Below are 21751 nucleotides of genomic sequence, written 5' to 3'. Positions count from 1 at the left end.
GTTCTGTCCCAGTTCCTTATGGTGGAGTTTACTTCTGACCCAGATGTCTCCTGCAGCTTTAATTTCTAAAACTCCCCCTTGAGCTTGCTGGCCGCTCTCCTGGACCTGGAGCAGTGGGGCTAATGCACACTTGCATGTTACCAAGGAGGAATGCATTTTAGGAAGCACGCTCATGTCTCCACAGGCTCTCAGCCCTCCTGCCCTTTGCCTCTCTGTCCTTCTTACCCCTCTGTGATGCAGTCACAGCCTCTCAGTAACCATAACACTGCCCGTCTAGAAAGGTCAAGCGTCCATGGAGACTAATATGCATTTGGACAGACTTCTAGGAAAGGATGTGAGACTGGGCATTTCTGGCAGTCCCAACATGGCACAGTTTTCCAGCTGTCTGCCAGTCAGTCTTGATCAAGCTCTTGTTGGAAAGAAACAATGTCATGGTCCAGGTATGCCTGAAACCTAGGAGATGAGGCCCCACCCCTGGGAGGAGGTCTCACGGTACCTGCAATAGAAAGACAGGCCTCAGGTGCTGTGTATGTCCAGGAGGAGGGAGAAGAGCTGTGTCACTCACGAATTTTACAGAGGAGCAAGAGGGGGCCCAGGACAGTGGAGTGCCCAAGGTGAACTTGACACATCAAGACAACTCCACATAGGAACAAAGACCAAGGGAAACCCCCTGGCTGTATAGGCTCAACTGCTGAGCCTTCTCCCCACACGAACCATCAGTTCTAACTGCCTACAGGGACAAGCCTCTTCTGTGAACTCACCTCTAAGACTATGCAAGGGGCGGAGGTCACACTTCTCACTGGCCTGTGCCAGGTGAGGCCCACGTTAGGGCCCAGTCTCACATCCTTTCTCAGGAAAGCTCCCAGAGAGAGTTGGGGGCATTTGGTCAGGTGAGGTGTGGCAAGCCAGCATGCCTGTCCTCTAGATGACCACTTGGGAGGACAGGCAGCCATCCGAACACGGAGGAATCCATACACTCACCTCCTGACAGGTCACGAAGTGGGAGGAGGGGGGCGAGCTATGGTGTCTCTCTTACACCCCCTTTGCAGGTGTCCTTAAGATTGACTTCGAGTCAGAGTGAAGCAGAAGGCGAGGCTATCCTGACCCTGCAGCCAGCACCCCAGCCTGTCCTGCTTCCAGCTGGCATCGCCCTCACCTGAACCTCCAGGTGTGGGTCAGGAGAAGCTGTTCGTTCTACAGTATAATGTTGAGAATTGAGCCCAAGTCAGCATTCAAGATCCTTACCTACTTTTTCAGTTTTACATTCTACCACTTCTTAATGCAAATGGCTGCCCTGTTAATGCTCAACAAATATGTTTTTGGTTGAATGAATGCTGTCTCGTTTATGAAAACTATGTCTTATCATTTAATATATAAACTCCATCTTCTCAACCTGATTTTATGCTTCTGGAAGGCAAGGACTGAACCTCAGGATACCCTGCAGTTCCAGGAACGAGCAAAGCATCTAACATTTAAAATATTATCATGCTTTATGGTCGATGATGGTGATGTCAGAATGATGAAAAGGATGTGTCTCAATGTGCGTTGATACCTACCTGCCTATTTTTAAGAATATACCAGTAATGATAATATCAATATAGTAAGAGTGACTATTGGTTAGATATTTACAAAATGCTTGGTGCCGCCCTAAGTGTGGTAGAAACATCAGCTCATTTACCCCAAAAACCACCTTGGCAGCAAAGTGTCAGTTCTCATTTTTGAGAAATGGAAATGCAACCTGTGGAAGTTTAATAAAAACTCTCCAAAATCACACAGCTGCTAAGGTGGGAGCTGATGTTTGAAACCGGGCCTTTTAAACTCCAGAGCACGACATCTCTGTCACGTGCACTGTCCTTAATTTGATGGTTTTGTTACCCATTGGTGATTACCCACTGACATTCAGTGTCATTTCTATAGCCAGGAGCCACAAGTAGCAAGAAGGTGGGAAACTGCTGGGAGGTGCCCCCTCCCTCAGGTGGCTTCCATGGAAAACATTCTTTTTCTTAGAGAGCTGCTGCTGCAGTGGTTGGGTGTTGAATTTAATAGGCAGTGACTGGTGCTGCCAAAGGAGCGACAAGGTTTCAGAATTCTAAGACAGGCACTGTAAACAAAGAATCCCAGCCTGGTAGGAGCCGTGACTCACCATGTTGAACACGGCCATGGTTAAAATGATGGCTGTGGTGATGACCGTGAGGGAGATCCGAGGCCAGGGGCGGTTTGCGATAATGCCCGATGACTTCAAAAGCCACAGGAGGGAGGCAGAGGCCTTTTTGCTGCATTGCTAGAAAGAGAGAGAGGAAAAAAAATACACTGTTACGTTATGTATTCTCTCAAGTTTCTAAATCATATTTAAAACCACAAGATACACCAATATTATTCAAAGGTTTAGTAGGCTCTGTCCTCTGCTGGGGGCTCATAACAGGTCACAAACCTTGTTAAATTGTGTTGTCATCACTGTTACAAAGTAAGGACAAATTAATGAAATTTTTATGATAAATATAAGTTGTGCTTGTATGTCCTTTAAAATAGAGCTAAAATTATGTTTTTTAAAAATATCTGGTAAAGAAAAAATATGTCAGTTAATTAAACCATTCTGTAGGATGTGTTGGGTCTCAGATCACAGCTATGATGAAGCAGTTATCATAATTCAACCAATTTATGTAGAAAACAGATCAACATGTAGCTAATCATAGAAATAACAACTGTCATATACTACTAAGTTAATATAACAGTAAAACTGGTGCAACCTCAGTAAAACTCAAATAAAGAATATTCCTTGATAGAGTAATAAGCAGCACCTTTATTTTTCTACCTTTCACATTTTTCTGGTTTATTATTAAAAATATATATCTGCTTTATTCTTAAAAACATATGCATTACAATATGTTAAATGCCAATGTAACAATTAAATGAGATTCTATAATACAAAACAAGGGGTGGGTAGGTGAGCTTAAAGAACCAGCCAGTGGCCCAGCATCACACCCCATGGCTGTGAGACTTTCTATAAGTTACTTACCCTCCCCAATTCTCCCAGGCCCTTCTCTGACTTCCCCTAGGGCCATCTGGAAGCACCAGCTGCCCTGGACCCTAAGGGCTGCAAGGAGCTGAATCACTGGCTGGTGGTGGGAGGTGCATACGGTGGGGCTCTGGAGGGCATCTGCCCACCAGCAATGGGGGGAGGAGGCAGATTTGGGCCTTAGGCTTCTTCCCAGAGCAGGGTTTGGATGGCGGTTGGTGGTGGCATTAAATATGTCATCCAATAAGATGCCCTTTAATACTCTGAACATGCAGTGTCTTGGAGTCTCACAGAGCTGGAGGACACCCACCTGAGGGTACTTATATCATTAACATTCAATGCATGCTAATTCTAATAATATTCACACCACCGACCCTAATCAGATTGATATTCTGGAGGGGAAGCTATAATAAAGTGTAAAAAGCATAGATTCAAATAAAATATCATAGTCATCTGATAAAAGATGATGGCATTTGGTTTGATTTTGGTAAATTAATATGTATTTACATCCTAATGGACCAGAATTAGTGTTTTTGTTTAAGAGAGAATTGCTAAAAATCAACGATTTGGGGTCTATACACAGAAGTTATCAATAGATATAATAATGAAAATGTTAAGGGCAGAAAATACAAAACTTTCCTACTTTAGGAGAAATTTAAAGCTAGTCCAGATTACATATCACAGTCGATTAGGTAAAATATTATCTAGTTATTTCACAGACTATTCATTGAAATTACAAAATTACAAAATTATTTTGTTTAAAATTTTAGAATGATACATGGTGATAATCTTGCCAAATAAGCTATCTAATAGGAATATGCTACACTCTGAGCAGAGATTAGTCACTTACTGAAACAGATGTGGGCAGACACACGTTAATTTTTTCCTGCTCCTGCAACATGCTGGGAAAAATTACAAATCGGTGGCCCAGGAAACCATTGTCTACCTGCGTCTCCTAAACATGTGGCAGGGTGTCTGGGAAAGGTTCATGCTCCTATTGACCCCGAAAAAGAGAGCACTTGGAGCACCTCACTAAAGACATGTGGGCTTGGCATTGGGTTCAGGATAATGAATCCAGGAAGTAATACATTCAACTAGTCGCTGCTTAGTCTTCATGATGCCTCAAAGTACCTGCACGCAGGCATTTTAAACTTGTGAGAAACATTCATGCTCTGAAGGTCAGGGAGGCAGGCAGCCTCCCCCGTCCTTTCACTCCAGTGACCAAGTTCAGGCCGAGTGAAAAGAACTGAAATATGAAGACTGGTAGTCATTGCTGGTGGCAAGGACAAAGCAGCAGAAGATAAGAGACAAGCACCCTGAATTACAGTCACATTTGGGGAAGGAAAGGAGGGAGATGAAGGTTTTAGGGGAGCAGAAGAAACCAATGATGGGAAAAGAGGAGACTAAGATCTTAACATGGAAAGGATCTGACTAAAGAAATATGGGAACATTGATTCAATCTGAAGCTCTGAATAAAAATTACAATTTGGATCTTGATGTGAGAGTTCATTTCAGTTTACTCTGTTTTGGGTTAAGTATTTAAGTAAAGTCCTGGATGCAAAAATATGTTTATCAAAATATATACCAACCTAATGAAACACAAATGATAATATCTCAAAGACTATTTTAGCATTTATTCAGAAGTATGAAAACAAGCCAGGGTTAGTCACTCTGGTTGATCTTTGGTTTAATTACAGGCATAATTTTACCCAAAAATATTATGCCTGTTTCCTCCCTTCCCTGATCATCAGTGGGTCTCACTCACTATATCCTGTGATTGCCTCTTTCTTACAGTGAGCTCACTGTGGACCTTCTAGAAGTGCTCTTGGCTGTTAATGCCACATCCACCCACTGACAAATATGGTATTGGTTCTAAATGTAGAGGGAGATGAAAAAGAAGAATATAAATTTATATGAAAACCCTATCCTGGAGATGGTCCTGGGGAACACGAGTATGTTTTGCTAGGAAGGGTGTGGGATGAATGTCAATGATCCTCATTCAGTACAGGCAAAAGAGTCTCCACATAAAAATATAATAAAGTGCTCATGCACTGTGTTTGGATTAAAAAAACAACAAGAAAAAATGTCTCTACTAAAAATATTTCCTCCCTCCCTCCCTCCCTCCCTCCCTCCCTCCCTCCCTCCCTCCCTCCCTCCCTCCCTCCCTCCCTCCCTTCCTTCCTTCCTTCCCCTCCTCCTCTTGCTTTGTCATGTTTTGTCCTAGAAACAACTGGTAGTCTTTCACTCTAAAATTCCTTATAATTTAATGCAATAGCTATAAAAGCAGATTGCTTTTACAACTTCATTAGTGTCCATTTTAAAAAATTATGAAGTACTTGGAAATAAGTGGATGCTTATATTAAGTGGAGTTTTAATAAAATAAAAAAACATTCAGAAAAGGTATAACTATGTCATCGTGGCTGAGTAACAAACTTTCATTATTAGAAAAACAAACGTTATCTTAAAATCTTACTGGAAAAATATGGTGAAGTTTATCATATAAACATGCACTTTTGTGTATTTGCCTAGAGAAACACCTTCTTTGGCATTTTAATTGTATTTTTTGAACAGCAGCAATAAATACTTGTAACATTTAATGTCACAGAGACTGCCATGTGTGCTTTGATTATTGAATCGTACCTGGGTTTCCTACAGAAAGACTGCTTTATTTCAATCAATCATATTTTACAAAATCAACCTGTTTCTTTAGTTCTCCTTGGGTGAGTCACATTCCTTGGTCATTCATCCACTGCATGGCACTCATGGCCTGCCCACATCAAGTTACCTTTACTGAAATACTTGCCTCTGGCCACAGGAAGAGCTGGTTGAGAAGAGTGACCACATGACATGGGTCTTTGTACTCTCACAGGCAGCACAGTGCTCAGCAGGTAGTAGAAACTCAACAGATGCTTACACAATACATTCACTGTCTTGACAATGAACCTAAAGGAAATTCCCAAGGGCCAGAAACAAAGAAGCAGCTCAATGCTGGAGGAGCTGAAGCTGTGTGGTTGGCCCAGGAGCAGCCTGGGACTGAACACAGGCTACATAACTGGGGGTGGAGTTTTGACACCCACATGGGAAGATGACACCTTGGGTCTGCAGAAGGTGGACAGCTGGAACCAAGAGCCCTGAATAAAACCAGAAGCCTCAAAAGGCTGCTCCCTCCATGTACGATGCCTAGAGGAACCCCATGAGCTAGTTCAGGGACGCCCAATAAACTAATGATAGATTCGAGCTCTAAATGTGGGTACTGGGTTTGAAATGACATGATATGCTTCATAATAAGAATTTCAAGTTGCGGGGTTATTAATCAGTTTAAAAAACAGAAGTCCTTGGGGCTGTGGCAGAAGGAGGAACAACACTGCTTATAAATGATACTTCACATCACAGGGTGTAGGGCATGTCCCAGTTGCCATCCCCACTGAACATGACTTCACACACACACTACAAACTACCCGACAATGGACCTTACAAGGAAGACTCAACAGATGTAACAGATAGTAGAACTAGCACAGCAAGATCTGTATATTTTATATTAATCTGAAATAGCCTATAAAATAATATTAAAGTAATAAAGATGAGAATACAAAATAAATGAGAAGATAAAATAATAGACATATTTTAAAAACAAGCCACAAAAGACTTTCTGGAGATTAAAATGTGGATGTTGAAATTAAAAACTCAAGAGTTACTCTAAAGAGGATAAGACAGTTGTGAGGAATCCATCCATAAACAGCACAGAATGACAGAGATGAAAAATATAAGAGACACTGAGGCACAGAAAGTACAATAACAAGATTCAACGTACTTGTGATGGAAGTTTGAGGAAAAATAGAACAGAAAGACCAGGAAAGAGGCAAAGTACAAGGAGATATGGGCAAGAATTCTGTGGACCTGGAGCAGGACACGAGCCCTGTGGTTGAGGTAACACGGGGTCCCAAGGAGGGAAAACAGAAGTATACCTGCACCTCAGCATAAGGAATCCATTGCCTACGGCAGACAAATAACAAACCCTACATGAACGACCAGAGAGAAAAGACAGACTCTCTACCAACGAACAGCAATCAGACGGTAGCTTTCTCCTAAGCATATTAATGCCCAGGAAAATATGGACTCATGTTTTAAAAATGTTATAAAAGTTATCCTAAGTTATTACTCAATACAGAAAAAGCAGGTGATTTTCTAATACAAAAGGTTAGTAGGCGTTTTATGCACAGGCTCTCACTGAAAGGTTTACAGGAGGAATAATCGTTTGGGAGTACGGACACTGAGTCCTGGAGGGAGGAATGACATGCATGAAGAATGGTGAGAAGTCAGTAAACAACAAGAATAAATAAAGATGAATAATAAAAGCACTTTAAATTCAGAAAAATTTAAACCACACTCTTTGTCCTTCTGTGTTGTTTTATGGGTTATTTTCTCAGCTCTTATCACACCTTCAATGTAACTATTGAGTTTTTAATTTCAAGAAGATGAAAGATGGAAAAGAACGAATAGAGTTAGAGACTTAAAGCTTCGTCCCTGTAGTTTTCAACAAGAAGATGGAGACATTAACAGACTCTGTTAGGCACGTGCATATTTACCTACTTTAAGTTAATCGCTGAAAGAAAATAGAATATACAATTTCTAAGTCACGAGAGGGAATAAAGGAGAGTGAATAAACTCCACTGGTCCAAGAGAAGGCAGGAAAGGAGAACAAATCCGCAGAAGCAAAGAAGATACATAATGGACTTTAAAGAAGCAAAATAAGGCTGTGGTGGTAATTATAATACACATAGATGTACGACACTCGTCAGGTAAAAGAGGGAGATTCTGGATCAGACAATGACATAAAGCTGGATGTTGTCTATGAGAGACACACCTAAGACCTACATAAGGACTAGGAAATGCTGAATAAAAACATGGAAACAGGGACACTGGGAAAATACTAACCAAGAGAAAGTGGTAGTTATACTGATGTTAGAGAAAATAGGCTTCAAGGAAAAGCACTCCTGTGGGGCAGAGAGCGTTTCTACCAGGCGGTGTGTGACCGACTTTCCCTCCCCGGGAGGCCTGTGTACTTGTGCTTTCGTCTCTGCCCGCAACAAGGCGGGAGGGCTGGCATCACACTGTCTGCGCTGTACCAAGCACAAGACGACCATACGGAGAGAAAAAGGCTTTCTGACATTTTCTAGCATTTTCATTTGGTGTATCCGGCATACTTGTTCTAAAAGATGGTTTTGGTTTTTTGGGGGGGCAGTTTTTTCTTAGAGTCGCTGTGTTGTATTTGTTACAAAGATGGAGTCCACTTCAGGTAGTTTAGAAAGTTAAATCTGGCAGCGAGTGTACACATTATTACTGTTACTCCTGTAACAGTTATTTTTATGTTTTATTGCTGATTGTAATGAAAATGTGAACTTGAATCTCTTATTCTACATCTTAGTTTCCTGGATAAAATGGATTGTTCTATCAAATAAAATAATATAATTGAAAACACTTGAAAGGCTCATATATGTGAAAACATTCTGCAAAGTATTAATATTAAGGGTACTTTCTTACTAGAATATTTTACAATCTAAATCCACTTATAAGTTAACTTTTTTCCCGTTTTACCACATGTCTTTTAAGATGGAGTTATACTTTCCCCAGAATCCAGTTTTAAATCAAATGGGCCAACAGCTGAGAAGTGTCTATTAGGAAGTGAGACTAGAGGAGGAGACTAGGAATGAGGTTCTATGTGAGGTTATCTTGACTTACGAATTTGATTTTTACCAATGGATGCTTAGCAGTCATGACACGGCACCCTCCCTTCCAAGCTGGCCAGTGACCATGAAGGTGGACATCCCTATCTAGTGCTGGGCACTTGTCTGCTGGCAACTCTTCACACACAGCCTGGCACCCTAGAACATTTCTCCAATTAATTATAAGAATTCTCAGGCTGGGTTCTAATTTTGGCTCCAACACCTCCTTGCTCTACACTATGGAGCAAGTTTGTAGCACCTGCAAGTTTCTGTCTAATTAACTGCAGAATGTGTGTTTCTTCCAAGGACTCTTGGGAAGACAAATGAGCCAGAGTATATAAAATGCCTAACAGATTCAGTTGTCATTTTTAATATAATATAATATTTGTTAATTGTAAACTGCAGCAAGGTCGGATACAGAACTATTAATGGGATCTTGTCCGTCATAAGCTGTGTATACTGACTGTAAAGGATCTTACCCAAGGGCAGGAAACCTTTGCAGGCCTTACAGTTATCACACTTAGGAGCCTGCTCCAGTCTCCATGCTTAAGAGATCTGCTTACAATTCCTTCTGCATTATTTTCCATGGAAGGAAACTTCTAAATGATCAGAAATGAAAACTCACTGAAGCACCTGGCATTCCAGAGCCCTGGGTCCCTCATCCACAAAATGTAGGGCTGGACAGCATATCTCTGGGTTCTGTTTCAGCTCTTGAGTTTACAACTCTGAAATGCCAACCAGCCTCTGCTATAGAAAGCTAAGTACCCCATGAAGTCTCTGATGTTGAGGTGCCTATTGAGATGTGACAAGAGAGGACACCAGGATGATGGGCCAGGATGTCCTCTGGTCAAGGGACTGGCAGAATTTGGAGCAGGGATGTGGCGACTCTCAGGTGAATCCAGAGCTGCCAGTATGTAAGAATTGTGGGTGTGTGAGGACAAGGGTGGAACGTTTTCTGAGCAGTGGTGCCAGAAGGTTGCATTTGGGTGCAACCCAACATTCCTTCAGGCTAACTGATATTAAATATTTATCTTGTGGCTCAAGAGCCTGAAGTGCTACAATGAACAAAACAGGGCTGACGCAAACTCACTGAGGATCTTTCCATCTAAAATAATACAAATAAGAATACCAAATAGGAAGCCCAGCCAGCAGGCTGACAAGGCAAGCTGGTGGTGGCTCTACAGAGTTGGGTTAGGAAGAAGATTATTTCCAACCGAGGAATCAGCTGGAAGCAGGTTGGAGTCAAGGAATCATGGCGCATGTAAGAGGACTTTCAAGGCAGTAAGATGGGGCCACCAGCTCACAACTGCTCACTCACTCTCACATTCTTTTACATACAGAACCTGTCCCCATGCAGGGATGTCTTGAGAAGGAGGGATTAACATGGGTTCTCAGGGCTGCCAACTCTGCCTGAGAATGATGGCTGTGAGACAAGGGGGGTGCTGAATGGAGGCGGCTGGGGGGAGGAAAGAACACAGATCCTCACAGAAATGAAAAGAGTCCAGTAGCACATGCTTATTAAACATATTTCTGTGGTTAGCATTCTGCTGGGTTCACTGGGAGACAGGAAGCAAGTGTAGGAATCAATTCTTGTCATAAGGAACCTATTATATATAAGGGGAGAAAACAGTCACACTCACAAAAAGGGGGTCAAGTGAACTGTTATGTAATCAAGTGTCAAATTATGTGGCGCAGACCCTAAGTTCCATGGAGCTCCAAGGAGGACCCATCAGGGCTGGGCTGTTTCTGAAAAGGTTTCTAGAAAGGCAAGCAGGTGTAGATGGCACCCGCATGGGCAAGAACTGAGAAGTGGACCACGTGGGGCAGGGCAGGGAGAGCACTGCTGCGTTCGCCCCTAGGGCAGGGTGTGGGCAGGGTGCGGGCAGGGATGAGGGTGGGGGAGGCAGTCTGGGCCTCTCATAGCAATAATGATAATAACAAATTCCCTGAATTTTTTTCCAGAATGTGTCACTGAACAAATACCTATGTAATTTTTTTTATCAACAGGAAAAAGTTGCACTTCATTGGCACTCTTATTTTTTGCCCATTTTGATGCTTCTCCACCTTTTTTGTTTTTGTTTAAATCAAGGCCAGCTATACAATGACCAATCAATTTAACTTACTTGTGTTGTATGTTTTGTGCAATAAAGGGCAACAGAGGTAAAGGTCTCAATGGAAAAATATCAGTCAGGCTTACCTTTACTCAACCTCCTTTATATGAAAGTACTTTACTGTCATTCTTCATACAGAAAATTTAATATCAACATTAGTATCAATACTGCCTTTGGCATTTAACTTCTCAGGAGATTAACATATGTTACTAGAAGATGAGTCTGGGGAATTAAGTACTTTTTCATAAACTCAGTATTTAATCCATAAATAAATGCAAAGCATAATAAAACTTTATACAATTTGGTAGGTTTTCAAGAGGCTAGGGAATGGGCAGTTAGGATGTAGCCATACATTCTACAAGATCACTGTGGAATATTTGTGATACACATAGTTTTTGACTGAATTTGGAGGGTAGAATAGAAAGCATACTTAAAATCTTCTTAGATTGGCTGTGCATTAATATGTTAATGTTTATAGCTTTAAAAATCCTTACAGAATCACCTAAATAGTAAAAGGAACCTCTTAGTGGAATGAGAATTCTTTCATCTGGGTCAAGAACTCCAGCTGGCCACTGGGGGGAGACTCATTCACGGATCCTATTGATTCAAGTTTAGAAAGACCAAGCTGTCTTTAAGCCTAGCTTCCTGGTAATTTTGCCAAAATACAGGCTTCTTGTGAGGAGGAGGCAGGCACCAGTTCATCTGCAGCCTTGACATTTTTCTTTGAGGCAACAAAGAGTTAAAAAGAACTCCTGAGCATCTGGTGTGTGGGTGTCAGGGTCTTGAAAAACCCCCGGGAATTGGAGGAAGCAGGCACTGTGCATGTGGGATCTCGATCGCCTTGAAGGATTAAAGGTTGGGTACAACAGGACTCAAGAGCCATGAAAGGTTCCACAGTGAGGTCAGGTTATACCAGGGCCGAGAGGGGAGACATTTCATGAGAGCAGAGGGTTCCCACACAGGCAGCAAAGTTGCTCTGCAGATTCATTTTCTAGCCTCCAGCTCTGTGTTCCTTTTCTACAGAAACTTAGTGGGAAGAAAAAAGTCAACTGGAAACCCTAAATATACACTATGATCCTCCCACCCCACGACTGGATTCCTTGAGCTAGAAAATGAGAACTATGGCTATTGAGGCACAATGATATAAGCTGCTTTAGAATGAGGTTTGGATTTCCAGCAGAACCACAAATGATAGTTTCTGTTCTAAAAACTTCAGAAATGGGCTTCCAAGTCCTTCTGGAGGCCAGGAAGACAGAGGGTGGAGCCCAAGTGCTTTCCACCCAAGGACTATCTGAACATGGGGCATCAGGCTTCTTTGTATACTAAGCATTTTAGAACTTTACGAGGATTCCCGTGGGTTGTTATTTACCCAGTCCCCTCTCCTCTACAACCTATGGTATCTTCAGGGGATTTTTAAGAGATGCCATGTGCATTGCAGGAAATGAGAAACCTAGTCCCATTTGTGGAAGAGTTTCCAATTCAATTTAAATCATCTAAACTATGATATAACAAACAGAACCCATAAATTTTGCAAAGGTACAAGGCAGGGGAGAACAACAGTGGAGGCAGAGACATGCTTTGGAATCTTGGGCCTTTTGGGGCAAAAGGTTTCAGCACAGGCTAGAACGCAATGGACACCCAGAGCTATAGAACTACTACTTTTCAGAGCCATAGGAGGCCATTCTGTCACTGTACTGATGTTGCTGGCAGTAATAGTTTGTTTTTTAAAAAGCAAAATGACATTAGAATGAAGAAACAGATGAAAAGTGTAAGGCTATGCAGAGTGAGAAAAGTGCTCTCCTAGGAGCCACGGTGCATCCTATGAGTGTAGCACAGCCCTGAGAAGTGACCAGGAGCCCTGCAGACTCTAGGTTCACTTCCTCAGTTGTGTCATCTACATGGGCTTGTCAAAGGCTAATTGGAAGAAGAAATCATGACTTCAAAAATATGAAAATATAAGATTTCCTTAACCTCAGACATCACATTAAATTCATTCACTGCCAGATATTTTAAAGATTATTCCTATTTATTTTGTATAACTAGTTGTAACACTAAAATTTTGGTTAACAAAAATTACAGAAGTGTCTCCACAGAGGATGCCCATGAATTCTACTCAAAACATGGCTCAGAGCGGCTTTTCCTCTTTCAACTCATCTCCTGTGAACAAATGAAACACTAACTCTCTTTTGCAATGTCTATCCCCTCACTGGCCTTCTTAGGATGCTCTCACTGCTTTAGACTCAAGAACACACATAGATTTAATTCTTATATCCAGAACTAGCATCTAAACCATAAGAGCTTACAATGATTGGTTTAAACTAAAACACTAAAAATATGTATTTTTACATTTGCTATTTTGATGTTCCAAGATTTTATATCTGAAAAATAGATATAAAAGATATATTTGTTTTGAATTTTAATTCTCCTGTACATTAAAAGCCTCCTATTATACTTGCAGTCACAGTTATAAATACTCTGAAAACACAGAGGAGATGATACAAAATGCTAACAGAAACAAATACACCTAACTACAATTTTATGCTGTGACATCCAACATCTCAGATAATCTTCAAATTAGTGTTTTGGTTGTTTGTAAGCTGCCTCAGCTTGCATTCTGGGCAGTGGACATAAAAGACATTTGTTTCTTTACCAGGATCTGTACCTCTTTAAATGGTAAGTCAACAAGCTCCCTGTTTTAAGTATGAAATCAGTTTTCACTTAATGAGCATAGTTTTAAAAGAAGTTCGTATTTGAAGTACCTACCAAAAGCTGTCCAGCAAAGCAGACAAAAAGAATGAAGGCGAGCAGGAGGAATGCAGCTCCAAAGGAGATCCCGAGAATGGACGTTCTACCAGGAAACAAAAAGGACACGGACACGTTAGTGTGCGGAGAATTTCTATTACCCTGGAAAGCCATCAGCAATATTTTCACGTTAATTAGGACTTAATTAAACGAGGACTTCAATCCTCACTAATTCCTTGAGAAATGAAAATAAAGGTAAAACCAAACCAAACATAAGTCCATAGAAAAGTGTGTCCACAGTTGTGTCTAATTGACTTGTTATGATGACTCATTAAAACTGCCTATAAACAGCAGTTTGCTATTACAGAAAAATTATCTTTTTAGGACTCACCTATGCAACCAGCACTTTCCATCTCAGAGCCCTCCCCTCTGCTGTTGATGTTTTGGCAGCTGCTGCCACTAGAGCAGCCTCATCTGATGTCCTTGAGGACCTCATGCCCTGTCCTTACTCCTGTTCACTTAGGAAACAGCGAGTCTTCACCCGCCCCACTACAATCCAACCAGATTCAATTTCCTTCAGGTACACGCATCTAAATGTTTCCTGAGGTTGCCCCAAGGTTTCATGGGCCATGGCTTTTACAGTCTTGCACGAGTCAATGAACATGCTAGCTTTCTACGATCAAGTGAAAAATATGCCCGCTTACAGATTATGCTACCGACAGGTTACAAGTATTTATAAGGATTGTATGCATTTCTGAGAGGTCCTTTAATTAATTAAAAAGTTAAAGTCTCTTAACACTTCATTTAACCCAAGGACAGAAGGGTTTTGGGGGTATCAAAAGAACTGAACCATAATGAATCATCAAAGATGAAATTCAAATGGAACATCCAAGGAGAGGCCAGGTGTGTCTGAGACCACAATGAACCTCATGCTGATGATGTTGGCTAGAGATCCTGAAGAGACACAAGATACTGAGAAGAGTAGCAACACCCCAAATGCTGACAGACAGAATGGAAGATCCAGAGGCAAGTTAGCAACAAGCTGAAATTACCAGCAAGTGCATAGCTGTGAGCCCCATGGGAGGCAAGCAAAGCAAGTAGTTGGTGAACGGAATCACCCCCCAATGCTATCATGATGGAAGGTACCACACGACGCACACTCTCAGATTCCTACTCTATTATGAGAGGGGATTACACACAAGGCAAGGTCTACAAAAACTTGACTTCAAACCAGTACTTAGTCTGCCCCAGTGATGTGTTGGTGCAGAGTTATCTCCTGGACATGATTCACAGTGCTTTCAAATACCTGGGCAGATAATAACATTTGTTCTCCTTTTAGGAGTAACAATAAGTCTCTGCTGGGAGGCTGTTTTTACACCAAATACACCTATATTGTTGACTCATCTCACAAACCAGGCCCATGTTAGGCTGCAATGATACAAAAGTAAGATGCCACCCCTATTTTTAGCTGCTTACAGTCTGGTAGAGATAAGCACTGTATGTTTCCTTACTTTCTAGATCATCTTTTCTTAAGACATCACTCCAGTTCTTAGACCCTGGTCAGAGGCCACAGAGGCCCTGGCTACTGCCACTTGCCCCAGCTCATCATCTCCCCAACACACAATCTCAGAACTCCTCCTTTGCCAGACAGTGTGGTGGGAGGGGAGTGGGAGGCAGGCGCCCACCTCAGAGGTATGGAGGGCTCTTCTTACTCCTGTGACCGAAGAGGGACACAGTAACTCATCTGGTGAACTGTTGTTTGCCATCTTTCTCATCCATTTTATTCTTATAAAAGAAGTTTTGATGAGTTTGTTTGACTATGTTCACCTGGTTCCTTTTGAATATCAAGGTAATGCCAGCCTCATAAGGCTGAGTTCAGAAACATCATTTCTTTTCTTAGGTCCAAAACTGTTCACATAACAAATGAGTAATCTCTTATTGAAGGTTTGGTAAATCTCAACAGTAAAACCATCTGATGACGTGATGGCGATGATATGACGATACGATGACACAAGCTAACATCCACAGAGCATTTACTGCATGCCAAGCACTCTTCTAAGGACTGTAATGTACAGTTCATTTACTCCTGACAAAAATCCTGGACAGCAGTTAATATTATCATCTCATTTTACCAAACAGAAACTGAAACCCAGAGAAGTTGAGAGACTTCTATCTCTATTAAGTGGTGTGGTTGACATTTACATCCATGAAACTGTATTCCTGACCCATGTTTAGAAGTAGAAATGTCACATTTCTGCCATGTTTATTGGTTCTGTTTCTTGTCAATTTTGAAAATTTTCCTAGAAAATTATCCATTTCATTTATATGTTCAAATGCCAAATATTCTACATAATACTTTCTTAAAATTTTCAAAGTCTCCATATTCAAAGTTATTTCTTCTTGTACTTAATGTTATTTTTATCTTTCTTCTTTTAATCAGGTTTTTGAAACCACATGTTTGTTGATTTTCTCAAAGCTTTTGGGTTATTTATTAAAGTCTGTGCTTTCTAATAGTTTTCTAGGTTATTAGTTTCCCATTTAACTTTAAAAAATACTTTTTTACTTAAACTTAAGTTGTTCTTTTTCTTGTCACTTATTGGCAATGTTTTGCATTTTTTAATAAATGTATTTAAGCGCATAAATATTCCTATAATTACTGCTTTAGCCAAATCTCATAGCTTTGAATTATAGTTACTCATTGTCATTCTTGTCTAAAAAGCCTATAATTTCAATTTCTATTTCCTTTTAATACAAGAGTAATTCAGAAGTCTAATTTATAAATTCTACAAAAAGGTTATATTTTTGGTCTGTTCTTGTTATTTCTAATTTCAACAGATTTTATCAGAGATTGTGCTTATTATTTATACTTTGACAATTTATTTTTCTTCTGGGCTGTGATAAATATGCTCTACTTCTATGATGGTTTATGTTTTCCTGAAAATTATATGTATTTTCTTTTTTTCTGGAAACAAAGCATGTTCTCTAAATATATCTATTCAGAGGGCCTGAAGAGTTAGTCGAATCCTCAATGGGCTGACTTATTGACTCAATTTGTTCTGTCAATTTTAGAATGTATTAAGATTTCTAAGTAGGATTGTGGATTTGTCAATCTATTTGATCATTGTAGTAGTTTCTCTTTATTTACCTCAAAGAGATGCTGGAGTGCACAAAGATTTATGATTGTTAAACTTTCTTGGTGACTGTACCATAATAGGCCTTTTTGTCATGCCAAATGCCTTTCATTTGAATTCTGTATTGTTAGATGTTTATATTACTGCAGCTTTCTTTTCTCTGTAAGCTGTTTCCCAGAATAGCTATTTTCCATCTTTATTTCCAAACTTTCTCTTTGGATTTTAGGTTGATCTCCTAACATAGTACTGTACAGAAATGCAGCCTTTGATTTGCAGCCTTAATCTTTGAGCTTCTGTCCAGGAACAGGACATTTTTATCCATTCACAATTATGAGATTTGCTAATATTTAATCAGTTCCTTCATCTTATTTTCTTAAAATGTTTGGTAAAATTCATACAGAAATCACCTGGATGTGAAGTTTTCTTTGTGTGAAGATTTAAAAAAATCAAATTTAATATATCATACCCCTTTAAATTTTCTGTTCTAGCATGTGTCAGGTTGGATAGGCTATCTTCCCAATGAATTTTTCCATTTCATCTAAATTGTAAATCTTCTTGGCCTTGACTGATTCATAACATTCCATATTATCCTGTGAATGTCTATAGGATCTGTAGTGGATCCCCTTTTATTCCTTATATTATTAGTTTGGGTGCTTTGTGATGATCTCTTTTTCTTTCTTGATCAGTTTTGCTAAAAATTTAGGAATATTTAAACTTTTTAAGAAAATCAACTTTTGGCTTTACTAATTTCTGTATTGGTCGGTTTCTATTTTACTGTTTTTCTTCCTTCTTTAGTGTTTTGTCCCTTCTACTTTCTTGATTTGCTCATATTTCCCTAGCGTCCTAAGTTGGAAACTGAGACTTTTGATATTAACCACCTCATTTTCTAATATGAGCATTTGAAAGCTACAAATTCCTCTCTAAATGACTACCTTACGGTATATCCCACATATTTTGATGTTATATTTTGATATACAAAACACTTTCTAATTTCTCTTGTGATTTCTTATTTGACTAGCTTATTCAAAAGTATATAATTTAACAATGAAAATAATGAAATAATTCTTGAAAAGGTTAATTAATAAAGACTGAACCAACAAAAATCTTTTCCAATGCACTGAGATGCTTTTATGGCCTAGTATATGTGACAGGTGGGTCAATGTTCTTAGAATATATGTGTTCTGTGACTACTTCTATTGAATATTATATTGGAGGGGCTAGCCAGGGAAATTAGGCAGGAAAATGAAATAAAGGCATCAGATTGGAAGCAAATATGTAAAACTACCTTTATTTTTGTGGATGATATAATCTTGTATTTAGAACACTATGTCACAACCTGAGATTCAGACCCAGAGTGGCTTGAGTTTTTGCTGATGTGCTTGACTTGAGGCTGTCCAGTGTTCTGGTTCATGGTGCATGGACCCTCTTGTTCATGTGGGTGTACTCCTCATCTCAGGGAACAAGAAATAGCACCAGGCAAAGTAATGGTTGGTCAAAAGCTCTTAATTATAACCATTTATCCTGCCTGTTCTATCAAAAGCATGTTCAGGCCCATTAAGCACACCATGATGTTTATGTAACATAATCAATTTTAATTAAAATTCCAGTTGCAAAGCTGTTTCTTTTTAACACACAAGCATAACTGATTTATGTACTTACTGAAAAGCAAAGCTGATTCCTCCCTGTCATGAAGCAAGAAAAATCGCATTTTTTAGTGAGGTTTTTCGACTTTGGCACTTTAATCAAGTGTACTGTTACAGTAAATGGAAAAGGCTGATTCAGGATCAGGTCTTCTCTCCTTTCTGGTTTTTCCCAGTCAGTGTATTGCTTAAAGATGGTACTGACAGGGACAAGGAAGCACGTTTGCTGAGAAACAAACCAGCAAAAAAAGTCTGAAAGTTATATTAGGTAGAAACCATTTCAAAGGGTAAATAATGAGATCCTTCTCTGGAATTCCATTGAGTGTGATGACCGTCACAGCCCCTTTCCCCTGGGCTCTCACTTCTCCTCCCCAGGTAGTGATGTGGGTCCCTCCTCAACACCCTGTGCACCTGTCACATCATATTTAGCAAGGACGAAGAGGGCCGAGGGAAGAAAACGTTTAAGTATAAGCATGAAATAATAAAAATTCCTCCTTTTATCTCTCTTTTTTTAAGTGATAGGTGACAGAACTTCAAAATGAAAGGGAATTTGGTAAAAAAAGAAAAAGTTGAGAAGGAGGAAAGGCATTCAGTTATTCTTTGCCCTTACAGACTACAGTAGCCTTTCTCTGATAATAGGACTTGGCAGCTGTGAGGTGCTCTGGCCACTTGAAGGTCCTGTGATGTGGGAAAGGGAAAAGGAATTATATTATGAGCACACGCACGTCTTTGACGTCCAAAACTGAGTCCTTGATTCAATACCCCTCTCTAACCTTTTCCTACTACAGGATTCTCCCTCTGCAAATGGAAACCCTATTTTTCCCAGTTATCCAGACCAACCCTCAGTACCCCCGCCAAAAAAAAAACCTCCACAGAGCTTAACTTCCTCTTACTGTTCATATCCCATACAGTAGCAAGACCTGTGTGCATCACTTGTCGTAATACATCCAAAATTTGACCCACTTTTTACCACCTCAACTGCTACTCTAGTGCAAACCATCATCTTACCTGATCTTTGTATTTCCAACTCCACCCTCCTCCAGAGCAACAAGAATAATACTTTTAAGTGTAACCAGATCATGTCCTCAGCTGAGAATCTGCCAGGGCTTCCACGGCACTCAGCATGAAATCTAAGTTCTTCCAGTAGCCTCTGAGGGCTGACAGGACCTGCCCCTCACACTGCTCCTCTGATCCCATCTTCTAGCACTCTCTCCTGGCTCACTCTGCTTCCACCACCCTGTCTTTTTGCAGGTTCTTGAGTACACCTGTGACTCCCATCATCTAGGATGTTCTTATGCCAGATGTCCACATAATTTTCATTTCAATTCATTCAGATTTCTGCTTCAGTGTCATGTAATCAGTGCTGCCTTCCCCTACCAGCCTCATCTGAAATACCACCTTCCATCGCTCTGTAGTGTCCTGCTCTGTTTTATTTTTCTTAAAGCTTAGCATCACTGAACTATCATATATGCATTTGTTTATAACATTATTGCTGTGCCCCTTAATAGAATGTAAGTTACATGACAATGATACTTTTTGGGGTTACTTTTGTTTTCTCAGTATCTGTAACTATGCTTGGTATAATTCATACATGCATTTCATCAATCATTTCTGCTTAATGATTCCAGAAATGATCGATGAAATACAAGTATGAATTTCTATTTCTATTACAAATGCTCAGAATAACCGTGAAGTACAAAGTAAAGGTATGCCAGCTTGTTTCATTGAGAGAAAACATGCTTGGCTCCTTTTTGCTTGCTATTATTCTTCAAATATGACTGTACCAGTGACATACAACTAACTACAACAAAAATCTGTTTTCATTTCTGGAAAGAATACATGAATTCCATTTTTTCATGATGTTAGAATTTTTAGATAAAAACCCTGTTACACCAAGACTACATATTCCAGCCTCCCTTGCAGCTAGGTTTGAGCATGTGACTAAGATCTCATCTGGAGCTAAAACGTTAAGAAGTAATTATGCAAGAGATATAATGATTAACTTTAGAATATATTAAATTAAGAATATATGTATTTTCTTTTAACTAGTAAAGGGAAAAAAATCTCATCAATTCTTTAGAAGTTAGAGGGGAACTGGAGAACAAAAGAAAAGCAAGGTAAATGAAACTTAAGATGGTAAAGAGGGTCCATATGCATCAGTGAAAAAATCAAAATATAAGTAAAATAAAGCATATTAATATAGAGAAAGATATCAGGTTGAATATATAAATAAAAAACAAAATAAAAATAGATTCTGTTTATAGGAAACATACCCAAACAATAATGGCCCCAAGAGCATAGGAACATATCTACAGCAAATATAATACTAGATTAACATTTGTGAAATATGGGTTCTGTGCACCTACATGTTTATTATATTATGCTCTGTAATTTTCTGTATGTTTGAAGTATTACATAGCAAGGCTTTTTTAAAAAGAAAAAGGAAAAACGTGAGGACATTAACATGAAAGACAAATGAAGGAAAAAAACTAATATAAAGTAATATAATACAATATAAAGCTGGTACAGGAACTACAGTTCTCAACCTCTGAAGGGACTGGAGACTAAGATGTTAGCCCAACATCAGGAGGAGGCTGGAGACCAACAGTCAGCCATGTGAGCAATATGTGATTGAGTCTTGATAAAAATTCTGGACACCAAAGGCTTGGGTGAGCTTCCCTGGTTGACAATACTGGGTGGGTATTGCCACACATAGTGGGTGGAAGAAGATAACCCCCTCCATGCTCTCCTGGGAGAGAACAGCCAGAAGCTCTGCATTTGGACCCCTCCCAGACTCTGCCCTACATGTCTCTTCCTTTGGCTAATTTTAATGTACCCTTTCCCGGTAATAAATCATTCAGTGAGTGCTTTTACACATGCACACATCACACACATGCTGGTCTCAACTCTATTAGAGGAGTCCTCTGAGCTTTCCAACTGCCAAGATAAAGAGGGAAATGCAACCAGCACAGATTTCACAATGTTCACCCTCAAAATCTAACTTGTTGCTCAAGCAGAACAATAATAACTGGTGATGATGCCTGAGAGAATGAACTGCCATAAATAAATAACAGATTTATTGGTTCTTATAAATAACGCAACAAAAGAGAGACAAGAAAATAAAAGCAAAGGCAGAGCAGACATCTCCTTTATGTTCTTTTAAAAGTATAATGCCATGAAATGTTCTTCTTGGTTTATGGAAGTCTATCTTCTTTGATACCATCTTTTAAAATGCCAACTCACTTTCCTCTCTCCTACTCCTTCCAGTGGGTGACGAACTGTCTTAATTATGATGCAGAAAATAAAAAAATACTCACTCAATAGGAATATACAGATAAATGAGTGAATTTATCTACTTAAGAATAATACTAGGGTCCAGTTCCCTTGG

The 21751-nt window shown here is 39.8% G+C and overlaps 1 protein-coding gene across 1 annotated transcript in view; it reads right to left on the bottom strand.

Moving 5' to 3' along the window:
• Positions 1-21751, bottom strand: part of ADCY2 (adenylate cyclase 2) — a gene marked incomplete at its 5' end in the record, with an annotated part of 295855 nt that overhangs the window by 42280 nt on the left and 231824 nt on the right. The window contains 2 exons of the mRNA XM_081133157.1: positions 2144-2281; positions 13614-13698. Coding sequence (XP_080989283.1) covers positions 2144-2281; positions 13614-13698 — 223 coding nt within the window. The remainder of the gene's footprint in view (positions 1-2143; positions 2282-13613; positions 13699-21751) is intronic.

The sequence above is a fragment of the Miniopterus schreibersii genome (genome assembly GCF_964146895.1).
Source record: "Miniopterus schreibersii genome assembly, chromosome: 3".
Lineage (NCBI taxonomy): Eukaryota > Metazoa > Chordata > Mammalia > Chiroptera > Miniopteridae > Miniopterus > Miniopterus schreibersii.
Note: the sequence above shows the minus strand (reverse complement) of the source record. Positions and strands in the feature narration are given on the sequence as shown.